We start from the raw sequence: 15,332 nt of genomic DNA on the forward strand, positions 1-15,332 counted from the left end.
AGCCTCAAACAAGCTCCTCGAGCTTGGTTTCAACGGTTTGCTATGTTTCTCTCACGAATTGGTTTTGTTCATAGCAAGTGTGACTCATCCTTATTCATATACAGATATGGCGATTCTATGGCATATATTTTATTATACGTGGATGCCATTGTTCTTACAGGCTCTTCTTCACGGCTGCTAACTTACATTATTTCCTTGTTGAGTGTTGAGTTCTCCATGACAGATCTTGGTGATCTTCACTATTTTTTGGGTATTTCAGTTGTTCTGTCCACCACTAGACTATTTTTATCTCAACAAAAATATGCCACTGAAATTCTTGAACGTGCTTCTATGCTCAACTACAAACCGAATCGTACTCCAACAAATATATCCTCCAAACTTGATGGGTCTGGTCTCCCGTTGATGATCCCACATTATATTGTAGCATTGCAGGATCTCTTCAATACCTTACGTTTACAAGATCAGATATTACATATGCAGTTCAGCAGATTTGTCTTTACATGCATGATCCCCGTGAACCACATTTTACTACTCTTAAGCGCATATTGCGCTATATTCATGGCACTATAGCTCATGGTCTTCAACTATGTTCCTCGCCCAGTCGTGATCTGCTTGCCTACTCTGATGCTGACTAGGGTGGCTACCCGGTTACTCGACGTTCAACAACAGGTTATTGTCTTTCTTGGGCAGAATATGATCTCCTAGCCTTCCAAACGCCAGAACACAACATCACGATCTAGTGCAGAAGCTAAATATCAGGGTGTAGCAAATGTTGTTGCAGAGACATGTTGGATTGGTAATCTTCTACTAGAGCTTCATTATTCTCCTCATCGGGCTACTATTGTTTATTGTGACAATGTCAGTGCGGTATTCATATCCTCTAATCCAGTACAACATCAACGGACCAAGCACATAGAAATTGATGTTCATTTTGTGAGAGACAAGGTTGCTATTGGACATGTTCGTGTTCTTCATGTTCCCTCGTCTCAATATGCTGATATATTTACGAAGAGTCTACCTTCTACATTATTTCTCAAATTTAGATCCAGCTTAAACGTTCGAGATTCTCCTCCCGTTCTCACTATAGGGGATGTTAGCAGGGCTTATTATTATTATGTTGTATTGGTATATGCTCAGCGCTATAAAGCCGCTATAAAGGCTCTTGTTTGCTTGGCCGTCAATTTGGTTGCCTCAATATGTCTTGGTATTCCCTTTTGTACAGAACATTTTTTATGATTATGGTGTTACACATGAATTTTTTCTTGACGTGCTTGATGTATCTCATTTTTTCTTGACCCAGCTGCTTTCTGATGTTCATAGCACCATATTCCTTGCAAAAGAATGTATTGTTTTATGATAATTTATTGTTTTAGAAGTTGTAACATACCTATAAATACAAGATAAACACACATTCGGTGTGATGAAAAATAACTTCCCATGTCGAGCACAAACTACCTCTTTCAATGTTATTGCCATCAAGCACTTCAAAAGCCACTACGACCATATATGCTTTCACTCTACTCATAAAAACATGATGTATCTCATGTATCCATATATAGGGCTGTAAATGAACTGAACGTTCGGCGAACCGTTCGTGAACTGTTCGGCGGGAAGTTCGTTTATGTTCGTTTATTTAATAAATGAATGAACATGAACAAAAATTATCGTTCGTTTAGTTAAATGAACGAACATGAACAATGGTCCCATTCATTCATTTATGTTCGTGAACGTTCGTTTATGATGTTCATTTACGTTCGTTTATGTTCGTTTGTTTAAGTTTATTTATATTCATCTATATTCAATTATTTTTTATTATATTGTTATATATATATATATATATATATATATATATATATATATATATATATATATATATATATATGTTTGTTTATGTTCATATATGTTCAATTCTGTGTGTGTGTGTTTTTTTTTTTTTATCTTTTTTCGTTTATGTTTGTTCGTTTATGTTCGTTTAGCATGTTCACGAACATAAATGAATGAACATGAACAAAATAATTTGTTAAACGAACGAACATGAACAAGAAAATCTCGTTCGTTTATCCGTTCGTGTTCGTTTGTTGTTCGGCTAACTTAAACAAACGAACATGAACAAGACCTTGTTCGTGTTCGTTTGGTTCGTTTACAGCCCTATCCATATATGTTGTAGGACAAAAAAATATATAACATGATAACAAGTACATTAACTGTAGATATATTTAGATAAATACAAGTATAATGAATCCACGGATTTCCGATATAGACACTATTTGTTCTTCATGACAACAATAAAGGTACAAATAACACGATGTTAGATGCAAAATATTACACGAAAACTATAAAGACTTGGTATCCATGATTGTGAGTATGTAATCATATTATGCTGCAACAAGCTTCTGTATGTCCTTCTACATAACAATGCGAAAATTAACATTGTTTTTTGTCGCAAAGATAACTCAAAAGTTGATAATTTGTAACAGAAAGTGTTGTGTACCTCAATCTGAAGAGGGGAAGTAGTAGGAAGGTATCTTTCAACGACTTTTCCAGATTTATCTACTAAAAACTTCTCAAAATTCCACTTCACCAAATCGCCTAATAATCCTCCTGTGCTTGATTTGAGAAACTGATAAATTGGGGCTGTGAATGGCCCATTTACATCAACCTAGGGCATATAAGATATTAGTCTTTTTTCTTAATCAATTTGATCCAAGATGAAATCAGGAACGGAATAAGAATATGACTATTTGGTTTGATGGAATGGAATGGAATAACAAAACAAAATAATGTGGACAGCGTATTGGAATGAGTAGTTATATTCCATGACATTTTTTGTTGGAATGTAGGAATGGAACAGATTTTGTTTGACTTCGAAAAGTCAAATCATATAGAGAATAAGTAGAAAAAACCCCAACAAACCTTATCAAAAATTGGGAACTCTGCTTTGAACCTTGTGCAAGCAAATTGTTTAATCTGATCATTTGAACCAGGTTCTTGGAACCCAAACTGATTGCAGGGAAATGCCAGGATTTCAAGTCCTACATGAAGGATTTACAGGTTAAAAACACAAAGCCATAGTAGACCGGATTACAAGTTGGATGGAATTTTTAGCCTCGTGTTTCATCGCTAACCTTGATCTTTGTACTTGCTATAGATTTGAGAGAGCTCTGAGTAGTTTGATGTCGTCAAACCACTGAAAACCCACGTCAATTTGAAGTCAGAAAGGCATAAATCACCTTGATTGCAGTAATATTATGAGAATCATAGAAGCGGAAACTACCATTGTGATGCAACATTAACGATTAACAAAACCTTTCCCTTGTATTTGGAAAGAGGAACCTCCTTTCGATCAATATCCTACATCACATAACAATATATCAACACAAATTTTACATGACTCAGTCCATTAAGCAAATACAGAAGGCTGCAATTAAGTGTACCTTTACAGTAAAATCATAGATACTCTTTCCTGTGGTGGCTGCAGCAAAAACCCCAAATTGAGATCGAGAATTCGACGAAACCCCAGAGGAAATCCCAGCTTTTAGAGCAAACCCATGTTGGAAAAACCCTGAATTTGATGACGCTAACAACGATTTAATGGAAGTAACTGTAGAACAAGAGGGAAGAGAGAGGCAAGACGGTTGATGGGTTCGGTTGGATTTAGAGAAATCGAAAAGTGGGGAAGTGAGATTTGAAGAGCAAGGCATGGATGCCATTGTTGAATGTATGATTACAGAAAATAAAAAGTTGTGATTATATGGAATTTTGAGAGTGGGAAAGATGGTTTTGATGTTTAAAAGGGAGTTTGGTGAAAGGGTTTACAATGGAAGTTAATGTTGTTTGCTTAGAAAATGTGAGTAGGCACGGGGACACGAGATATCCATCTGTAATGAAAGGCACTCAAGAGTACACATTATCACGTTTTGATTTTTTACCTTTTATCTTTTCAATTTTTCTCTTCATGTTCTTTTTATTCTTTATAACCTAAAAAATCATCATTTTTCATTTTACTATATTTTTTTAATTAATTAATTTTAAAATATATAATTTAATAAATAAATAAAATATAAGTAATTAAAAAATAAATGATAAACACAAATTTTATAAAAATAAAAATTATGTAATAAAAACAAAAACACATAATTAAAGATTATATAATAAAGGCAGAGAACAGTATTAAAAGAGAAAGAAAAAAATCTTAAATGATTAGTCCTTGATCCATATAAATTATAAAATGACTTATTTTCCTTTTATAATTTCTTTTATATTTACTTTTAATTAATTTCATTTAAAAAAGAAAAAGAAAACATCATTAAATACATGGTCTCTATGGTTTTAGAATTATCACCTATTTCAATCTAATTTTTGTTTATGATGTCTTAGTTTCAAAAGCTTAAATGATTGGTCCATGAGTCATATATAAAATACTTAATTACTTTTTTAACATTTTTATATTTATTTTTGTTTAATTTCATTTAAAAAAAGCACTTAAACCCACCCCCAATAAAACCAACCTTGCTACCGGTTTATTCTCCTCATCTTCATCGTCACTTTTCTTTCTTTTAGTTGTTAATGTCGTTGTAAGTTTTGATGCTTGGATGTGAAATTCCAACGAGATGAGTTATGGGTGGTAGGGATGTACGGTCCTTCTGGTTCTATGGTGAAGCAACCCATCTAAAGTAGATGTGGCAAAAATTAACACGATACGAACTCAACATGAAATAAACAGGTTTGAGTAAGTTATTTTAACTCGTTTAAATAAACAAGTTAACATGACATCACACAAAAATTAAATGGATAAGGTTAGTGTTGAGAATTTCAACTCAAATATAACTCGAAAATAACTTGATTATTTATATGTAAGTTTTTTGAATTCTTTAAATAAACTAGAAATAAACAAAACCAAAAAAATAAGTAAAAGAAAACATTTGGGTTGTGTCATTTGTTGAAATGACTTAACCGTCTAGATGAAAACTTCATTTTCGGTTTTTTCGTTCTCTCCCAAATTACACAGTCTCTTTAACCACTCTTTAATTCTCATGATCTTGTCATCCACCCCCCACCCCCGGCCCTACTCTTTCAATTTTGTCATCTAAACTTTTCATCTATTCCACCTTGAAACTATTAGTTTTTCCTTTATGTCTACCCAACTCCTACTCTTTCAACATGCTCAATGTTTTAAACTTCATACGACACAACATATTTCAAGGTATGCCCATAACACGAAACCGACACGGACTCGAAACGAAAATAAATGAGCCGACACCACACGACATGTTAATCAAACGGATCAGGTGATGGTCAAACACTTTTAACCCGTTTAGTGTTTTGACACAACACAAACCTGACACGACACGACATGATTGCCACCTCTAATCTTAAAGTACAATGGTTCTTCACATTCTAAAAGGGTGATTGTACCGACCAAGATTGTGCGATGGGGTTATGGGGCTACCAAAAGGTATGTTGCATGATTAACTCCGTGATTGATGAGGGCAATGAATCCATGATGATTGATAATCGAATAACAGATTTCTTTCAACAAGAGCATCACAACTAAACATTGTAATGTACTTGATTATTTTATCGACATTGGTACTAATGGTGTGTAGTAGGTACAACTGTTGCATTCCTCCTATAGGTTCCCTCATACTCCCTTTTTCCTCTCGTGGAAACGGTTGCTCATGGAAACAAATTCCCTTCTCTCTTTTCCCATTTTTCCCGGTGGCAACAAGTGTTCTTTCGAAACATTGAAACAATCCATTTCAAACATGATGGTGATTTAGGCAAAGTTAAAATAGATAAATAAATAATAAAATAAAACAAAAAAAAATTAGGATCAATCCCTAATTTTTGTTACATGTTGTCCATAATTATGATCTAATCTTCAAGACAAAACTAAAATTATGATTGGTTTTATTTTATGGTGTTATAAATTATATTTACTATGATTCCCTTCAGAGCAATATAACATACGTTATAATAATGTATCTCATTTGTAACATTGTTTGGGTATGGCGACTATATAAGCAACATAGTTTAGTATGATTCCTTTTAAAGCAATATAATATATCTTTTTGTGATATATAAAAAATGCTTATATTTCATCTATTTCAGAATAATGTGATACGGTATGCAAATGAGCTAAGATCCAATTGATTTACATGTCATAAACTTTAACACCTTTACACAAACACGGTAGCATAAACACAAGAAGTAAATGAGGTACACAGCAACCAACCTGCTAGATTGTTAGCTAGGCTTAAACGAATCAAGACCTAATAAAATTTGCCATACACTTGAATGAATTTGACCATGTAACACTCCACCTTCCATTGTTGCTTCATAATTCAAAACACGAATACAAGAATTTTCTCATACGTGCAATAAACCAAACCAATTAGTCTCATTCCAAAACAAAAAGTAATAACCATGTCGTTTATACACCAAATAAGATTCATCATTCAATTGTACCACATGACCAAATGACATGCACCCCATACTTTTTCTCCCACCATACAAAACACCACATACATCATCATCATCATCATCATCATCATCATCATCATCATGCATTCTTGACTCAGCTCATTCTTCTCCTGTTATCCCTGTCTCTATCTCTGCGTTTATCTCTGTCATAGTCTCGTTCTTTCTCCCTGTCTCTACTTGATGACTTTGGTGGTGGTGGTGGTGGTGGGCTTTCACTGCCGCCACGGTGACTCCGGTGACGCTTTCTAGAAGATTCACGCGAATTGTCTCTTTTATCCCCCCTTCGGTCTGTAGATGATAATAACCCTATTGTCATAAAAAGTAAAATTGTATTAGGATGCTATAATAAACTAATAATACACAACTTACGTTGCTATTTCTTGAATTTAGAAAAAGGGATTTAAAAAACTCACTTTTTGATGCATCTTCACTAGAATCTGTTAAGCCGTATTTATATTGTAGCTGTTTCTGATGAGCTGCAACTTTCTTTTCAATTTCTTCTTTGTTTTTCATTCCCCTTTCTTCTAAAACTTCACGATATTCAATCAAAGCAGCCTCAATTTGTCTCAACTTTTGTCTGCACGTATATACAACACAAGCAACCGTGAGAAAATAATATTATATATATATATATATATATATATATATATATATATATATATATATATATATATATATATATATATATATATATATTAAATCAAAGTACAATGCTATAAAAGTAACCTCTTCTCTTCACTTAGCCCACTATCGGAAAAAATGTTAGCGTTGCTTAGCGGCTCTACCACCTCAGCATTGCCGCCGCCGCCACCACCACCAGCAGTATTCTCACTTCCAGAAGATGAATAACCTAAAGCAAGATCTTTAGTACTTCTCTTATGTTCATCATCACTTTCATCATCATCTCTAGCCCACTTAGAAACAGGTAATACAGAATCACTTTTCATTTTATTAGGAAACGCTTTCAACTCAGGCTGTGGAATCGGAATCGGAATCAACGATTCCGAACCTCTCCCTTCCGACAAAACCTCATGATTCCTTCCTGAAAACCCCACAGGGCCGGAATCAACATTACTCTCTCTCGGATTCCGTACATTAGAGTATTTCAAATTATCGTTTATCTCATAACCCCTTTGTTTTTCCGACTCTTCTAAATAAAGCAACCGTGCAACCATCACTTCTCGGCCGCCAATAAGGGATAAACCATTGTGGCGGCATCGTCTTTCCAGTTCGGAAAGAGGGAGGCTCATTAGTTCTTTTGTGGCGGCGCTTTTGCCTATGGCTAATGCTGCGTCGGAATTGGTGATTCCGAGATCGTTGGAATTGGGGTTGTGTTCGGTTTCTGGGGTGTCAGTGGAAATGGAATGGAATGGGAGAACGCCGGAGTTGCCGGATCTGAGAAATGTGGCGCGTAAACCGTTTACGTATGCATCGGAAAATAAGAACCAGTCCGCCCATACTTGAAGAACTTTCAAAACTCGTTCCTGGAAAACAAGAGAAAGTTAGTATGAATGGAATGGAATGGAATGGAATGGAATGGGCCATTCCATTGTACACAACACTACCTTAAGTGCCTCAGCAGTGATTCTTCCAGTGATACCCCTATACAAGTCATTGAAGCTCTCAAGTATATCAGGCAAATTTGCTTCAAATTTGGTTCTGTAAGCAGATGCATTCTTTACAGGAGCACTACTATTGTGAAGAATGTCCGACACAAGCATAAGCCTTGCAACTTTAGTGGGAATTGGCGTTTCTTTAAGAGTCAAAGACTCTGTCAAAACTTCAACTATCTGCAACCAATACAACTGATTCAGTTTTATAAAAATGACCATTTTACCCCTGTCAAATAGGTGCACGATTACTTACCTCTCCAGCAGCATCAGCATTATCTAATGCAAAACCCATTGCTTCTTTGATTTGAATTCTTTCTAATGTTAGGGCACGAAGCATGTCTTCAAATTCATCTCTTTGTGCATCAGTTAGTGTACGTTCAGTCTCAACGCGCTGTAAAGAAGATTTTTTTATTTTTTTATATTTTAAATCTTTTAAATAGAAATAATAATGCTATAAGCCTATAATAGAAAAAAGATAGTACCCTGCTTCTTCCAGCAGCAAATGTGGCTCCAGTTTCCTCATTTTCTGGACTCTTGGCTGTTGGCAAAGCAGGAGGTACCCATCTAGACAATCAAAAAGTATAAAATTACTGCATATTATTTATAAAGTTATGATTTTTATCCACAAAAAAAAACTAATTAAAGATGATGTGTGTAGATGAATAATATACGTTACCTCCCACTACCAGTTATCATAATGAAAGGTTCAGTTCGCCACCTATGCAAAGTATCACCCTGCATTTGTGAAGCCAAAAGTTATTCTTTCAGTTTCATTCAACATAATTTTTCTTTCAAATTCTAGAGATGTAATTTCATATCTTGGGAAGCTTGATATAAGAAGTAATTAAGGAAAGTATGTGTACCTGAGCAAAGGAATAGAGTCTCCAAACATAGTAAGTATGTTCCTTAGAGCCAAGTTCAAACAAGAAACTAAAAAGAGGATTCCCACGAACCCTCTCCATTATAGCTTGCTCAAAAGCACAACCTCCATCAAGAACATAAAGAGCCATTGTATCAATTACTTTTCGAAGACGAATATCTTCAAGCAATACAACAGTTATATCTGGCACATTGGGAGTAAGAACCTAAGCACCAAGGTTAAAAATGTCAAAATACATAAACACAGAATGACTCAAAGATTATATAAAAGTCTGTCAACCTACCAACTCAGAATTCTGACTTGGGACAGAAGTAACAGGAGGACCAGATGGACCAGACAAGATTACAGTGGCACCCTGCAAACCAAAACCAAAAATAATAATAACAATATTCTAATCAGATACTGTTTTCAACCATTAAAACATGTATTTACATTTTACACTAATACTAAATTTATAAAATATAAAAACATTGCATACCTCTTTACTCCTAATGGCCATTTGTCCTGGAGGAGGAGCAGGGAGTGATTGAGAAGGGAGGGAAACCGATTTTCCCCACCCAATATTCAATTCATAATCATAAACAATCACCCCTGCAACAATAAACAACATCATTAATTTTCTTAATATAAGTTTAAACATAAACAAACCAAGAGCTAAAAGGGTTTAATTTATTTAACCTTGCATTTCATCTTTTGCAGCTTGTCCATCTGCACGATTCATAAAAGCCACAAAACCACAGTTTTTTTGTCGTTTGCGTTCCTCTTCTGTTCTTGGCCACATGATCTTCACACTAGCAATAGGTCCAAATCTTCCGAATGTACGCAACAGAAAATTTTCATCTACCTGGATTAATTTCATTATTATAGAAATGAAAAAAATGTTAAGTTAAGATTCCGTTTGTAAATTAAAAGCATCATGATTCATGACATGACCACACCTGAGGTGAAAGATTCCCAACATAAAGATTGGTGGTTTGAGGATCCCCATCATCAAATGATCCAAGCTTTCCACTTGGATCAAATTCATCAGGCAATTCATCAAATCGAGTAGATAGCTGAGTATGTAAAATACAATAGTTTAATCAAGGCTAATGAAGTTTAAACAGATGTAGAATGTAGAAATGTAAAGCAGGCTTCATGCCTATAGAAAGGAGTCCAAGGCTTTGGTTTCCAAGATTCCCACTCAGTTACTTGTTTTAGATTGTAAAAAAGTTAAACCTTTAAAGAGTGAGTGTAGGTGTAATCAGGAATGACTTGAGAGATTAGTCCATGTGATTGTGATAATTTGTCATCATATAGTTGGATTCTACTACCCTTGTGTTTAATTTTCTCCACTAATTTTTCATTGGTTGAGTGATTAGAAATCTTTGAGACCATTTTCCCAACAAGTGATTTATTATAATACCATATATGATCATTTCCTTTTATTCACATAACTAATCAGATTCAAATTCAATGATTAATCATGTCTTACAGTTGAAGTAGCAGTTTGACGCCCATCATGCCATTGTTCACGTTCTTGGTTTCGTCTTTCTCTCATTTCTTGTTCATGTTTCAACTCCTCCATAAAATAGTCTATATTCCTAGGCTTCCCTTTCCCTTTCTCCTTTGACCTCTCCTCCTCTTTCTGTAGAAATCCACTTTCTAAAATTAGCTTAAAAAGAAGATAAATCCACAATTACAAATACAAGATAATCAACATGGAAAGCTTTAATCGGGATACTAACCTGTTTTTCATGATCTTTACCCTTGGTTGCCATAGGAGGGGGGATGAAAGAAGGAACATACCTGCAGATACAAAACTTTGATGCATAATGTTCAACCCCCGATTACCAGATTAACTGTTCTATACTTCAAAACACACAAGAAAAAATGACCATTTTACCCTGGTCTACCAATGGTAATTACTAACTAATTCCCCCCATGATGTAGAAGCACATTCACAGGTGGTGGTCCCACTTACTAAAATATTTCAACATCTATGTAAATCTTGTCACTTTGAATATGCTTTATTTTGTGTGGTCTCCATTATATCAAATATGAGCATATACAAGCCAAACCTACAAAACGATTCTAACTTTCCTAACAAGAATTTGAAGGTAAAATCTTATGAATATGAGTTGGAACTAGGGATTTAGGGTTCATGAAATTTGAATATTGAAGATGGTTCTTGATATGCATGTTTGTGATTATGATGTAAATGTTGTTTATTAGCAAGGTTAAAAACATTTAAAGGAACCGAAAGACTTCACCTCTAATCTATGAAATTGGATGAAATGGCAAGTTATTGTTTATGTTGGGACGTATTGAAATATTTGTTTAAATTGGATGAAATGGCAAGTGTATGTTAAGGAAGCATCAAAATGTAGAATGAAATGAAATGTATTTGGTATTTGACAGCTATTGTGATTAAAATTTGGAAGCCTAAACTATATGAATGCCACATTGGCACCTATATGGAAAGCACTTTAGTATCATGATTTTAAAGTTTAAACTATATGAATGGCACTACTATGAAAGTATCTTGTTATAATGTTTGTTGATATAAAGATGTTTAATACTTCTATGGGATAATATTGGTAAACTTGTATTGTAGCGTTGTAACAACATACAAAATGGATCATCCCATTTTATGTCTTTCTTATGTCAAGTATTGGAATAAAGCCAAGAGTGTGTTAGGCTTAAGGTGTATGCTAATGTAAAGAGGACATGGATTTAGATATTTTGCCCATAATTAATATGTAGATGATGTTACAATGTTGATTCTAGAGATGATGTGAATCAAGGAAGGAGCATGAAAGAAACGGTTAAAGACCTGTGTCGACTGGGTTATATGCCATGTAGATTTTCATGTTGTGACATGAGTGACTACAAGTTTACAATAGTAGTTCATTGTGAATAGTTGTACACTCTTTTTGCATGAAAATATGTATATAAAGAAAAAAAAATTGGTGTACTTTTTGGTAGAAGCAAGGTGTTACAAGTTGTTTCCTACAATTTTCTAAATCAGCGATTGAGCATGCACATACGCAGCCATCAAGATTATACACAAGCAAAGTACTACGGGTTGTATACATAAAATGTGTTGGAATTATAAGCAAGAGCCTATTAGCCTTTTTTAGTAGCAATCTAAACAAGATTTAAGCAGAGTTTGATGACATCATCACTTATTGTTTCTATATTCAGAATGCCTTATGGTAAGAGCAGTGTAACATATGAATCAAAAGTGTTGATTTACCTACTCCCCTTCTTTGAACCAGATACATCTTTGGAATTTCCACCTGCGATGCGTGCATGAATAAAAAGGCCCATTTGTTTATTAATGTGTCCATGGAATATAAATCATTCATTATCCATATATGTGCACAAAAAAAAGAATTCTAAATGACTTAAAAGTTGAAGAACAAAACTGAAAAGTACACACAAGGTCCTATTAACAAACTGACCTGTATCAGGCTTCACTTTCTCATCATTAACTGTTCCTCCTCTGACAAAAGCTTTTAATCCAGGTGCATCATCCCCTTGAAATGATTCCAGAAACTCAGCATATAGACGAGCTGTTTCATCCTCAGCTCTCTGCATAACATAAACAAGTAACAAATGAGTTCTCTATCAAAATACTCACTAAATATACAAAATATAATCACCTAGAGTAGATAGATATTACCTTTTTCTTTGCCTCTTCTTCTTCACGGTGCTTTTGAAAAGGTGTCTTTTTCCTTGTAATTGAAAAAGAACTCATTTTTCCCCCAAAATCTTTATCTGTTTGCCAAAATGCGTCAAGATTGGAAACAGATTCTAACTTGAACAAACATATACAATTTGTACACAGCCTTCAAGATATGAGTTTAATTATCTTTCTGAAACTTATCTTTTGTTTCAACCATTTAGAAATCAGTTAAAAGCATTTTATGATGGCAATTACGTTCTCTGTGACTGCAGAAAACCAGTGACATGAGATAGGAACCCTTTTATAATCGCATGCCCTCTATCCTAAAGTGAAACATTCCAAAACTGCGAACCCATCGGCCAAATTCCATGAAAACGAGATTCATCTAGAAGCGCATGAAACGCACCAAACATTAGAAGTAAAACCCGCCCTATCATCACCAAATAGGTCCGTTTGCAAAGTTAGAGCGTAACCACAACACGCAGAATCAACATTCTGCATCTTCAACTTATATCAAAAACGAAAGGAACCCTCAATCTCGAATCATTTATTCAGCATCAAAGCTTTTACATTCTTTGGAGGGGTGCCATGTAAACGATTATAGCACACAGATTCTTTTACATATATATAAATCACAAAATACAGAGTAACACAGGTGACGAAAAAAACCCTAACTTTATACAAAGTAATATTTCAATTACACGTCTTTATCCTATATCGAGAAACGAATACAAGAGCAATAGTTGGAGCGAGAGGGTAAAAGTTACCGCGATCCTTAATCGGAGAAGAAAACTGCTACTCCGGTCGCCGGTGTTTTGTTTGGGTGCGGCAGACAGCAGTCAGCTGAGAGGTGGACTGGGGAGATAGCCCAGCCGAGGAAGAGCCGATGTGATTTTATTGGGCTGGTGAATAGTAATAATAATAATAATTTTAAGATCACATCCTCAAGTATCCTATTAATAGGTATATTAAGAAAAATAAAAGTAATAATATCGTAGTTATTGCTCACAGTGTTAAAACCAATGAATTTATATGTGAACAATAGTGTCTTATATCGAAAATTTAGATTTTGGATTTTAACAAATAGATTTATGGGTGAATAAATTTTGGAAATGATTTTAACTTCTAATAAAATTGTATTTATTTTTTATCTATGAAAGTTCCAAAAAAACATTATTTGTCATGAATTTCGTATCAAGTTACGCCCGAAAACTTTCTATCTGTAAAAGTCAAATTTAAATTATGTGTATTTTCCATACCAAAAAATATATAATAATAATTAAATTAATACATACCAATATAGACGAAGCCAACAATTTTTTATGGTGTTCCTTATAAGTTATCAAACTTCTGCAAATCAACCATTATTCTGATTTCTAAGGAATGGGATTAAGATAGAATACTACATAAGCAAGTCAACAAATCAATCATCAAATTATCACAAATAATAAAATGCTTACAAGCAAAAAATGTTGATAGTATATATCACTCTATCACAATGTTTTCCTTTGATTCATGATCTTTTATGCAGTAGAATTTAAAAGTATATCCATCAATTAAAGAGCACAAATACAAGTAAAGTGGCCTAAATATGAAAGAACACACCAAATTTCTTATTAAAAATCAAAGTGAAAGTTTATCAAAAACAAATAAGCACTTACTATCCCACTCTCGTTCCCAAATTTTTATTAACAAATTAGAAACAAAGAAGTTTAACATACAATAACATGTTGCTTGTTGCACTGCTATCCCACTCTAGTTGCCAACTTCGATTATGAGGACTAGAAATGACGGTGTTATGTGCACGCTATTCCTTCTTATTTAAGCGAAATGCGATTTGAGTTTCCGACTAATTTAAAGAGGGTGGTCCTAACCTAATGAAAAAATGTTAAGAATTTAAGGGTTGGCATGGGCTTACTCACGCGCTCAAGTGGCTCTGTCCTTAATTACCAACAATACAATGCATAAAATAAATATAGCATAAGCCACATGCTTAACTACTCTTAACCACAAATAAATATGACACACAACTTTTTACGAGTTTCTAACTTTTAGCTTTTAATAAAAAATAAAAGAATTTGCATTACTCGTAGCTTTTAACTTTTTGGTTAAACAAAAAAGTTAAAATTCAAAAACTATTTCAACTTACGTTCAACAAAAGAGTCTTCTATATTTTAATAAATTGACTTAAATGTCCTTTAAAATAAATAAATAATATACATACTTTTAATAACTTTAATAATGATCTTATTCGATTATATATATATATATATATATATATATATATATATATATATATATATATATATATATTTAATAAGTATAATGTCTTTATTTGGAATAACTATATCTAACAGATTTTATAATTCATTAATCTTCACCTAATATAATAATAAACATTTATGATAAGAATTTATAAACAAAAATAAATACATATATAATATTGTTTTTTTAGAATGTCAAAATACTTGTAATATATGAAAATATGTTTGGTCTGGGTATTACAAAACGAAAAGTCTTATTTACTTTATTTGTACAAAAAAACACCATTTACACTATGTTTAGTGTATGCGTTGAAAAGCCAATTATTAGTTAAAAAACTAGTTGATTGTTGAAAAACTAATTGTTATATTAATTGATAGTTGAAAAACTAACTGATGAAAAATAATGTTTGGTAACTAACTGA

At 33.6% G+C, this 15,332-nt stretch overlaps 2 protein-coding genes across 2 annotated transcripts; both read right to left on the minus strand.

Annotated features, from left to right (window-relative positions):
- Nucleotides 1-2,196: 2,196 nt before the first annotated feature.
- Nucleotides 2,197-3,863, minus strand: LOC144996961 (putative phospholipid hydroperoxide glutathione peroxidase). The gene is made up of 6 exons (XM_078956770.1): nt 3,435-3,863; nt 3,275-3,351; nt 3,126-3,187; nt 2,914-3,032; nt 2,492-2,659; nt 2,197-2,405 (listed from the first exon to the last, which is right to left on the minus strand). Exons 1-6 carry the CDS (start codon nt 3,708-3,710, stop codon nt 2,376-2,378), a joined length of 732 nt encoding a protein of 243 aa, XP_078812896.1. The 5' UTR covers nt 3,711-3,863; the 3' UTR covers nt 2,197-2,375.
- Nucleotides 3,864-6,302: 2,439 nt separating this feature from the next.
- On the minus strand, nt 6,303-13,571 carry LOC145048642 (protein RRC1-like). Its single transcript, XM_078997191.1, has 18 exons — nt 13,414-13,571; nt 12,644-12,738; nt 12,423-12,552; nt 12,215-12,257; nt 10,704-10,764; nt 10,451-10,603; nt 9,915-10,031; nt 9,655-9,820; nt 9,455-9,567; nt 9,260-9,331; nt 8,960-9,181; nt 8,773-8,831; nt 8,579-8,660; nt 8,350-8,487; nt 8,049-8,273; nt 7,210-7,967; nt 6,897-7,060; nt 6,303-6,789 (listed from the first exon to the last, which is right to left on the minus strand). The coding sequence occupies exons 2-18, from the start codon at nt 12,716-12,718 to the stop codon at nt 6,578-6,580; spliced, it is 2,790 nt and encodes a 929-aa protein (XP_078853317.1). The 5' UTR covers nt 12,719-12,738; nt 13,414-13,571; the 3' UTR covers nt 6,303-6,577.
- Nucleotides 13,572-15,332: the final 1,761 nt, after the last annotated feature.

Source organism: Lactuca saligna, chromosome 5 (genome assembly GCF_052625555.1).
Source record: "Lactuca saligna cultivar CGN05327 chromosome 5, ASM5262555v1, whole genome shotgun sequence".
In the NCBI taxonomy this organism is placed as follows: Eukaryota; Viridiplantae; Streptophyta; class Magnoliopsida; order Asterales; family Asteraceae; genus Lactuca; species Lactuca saligna.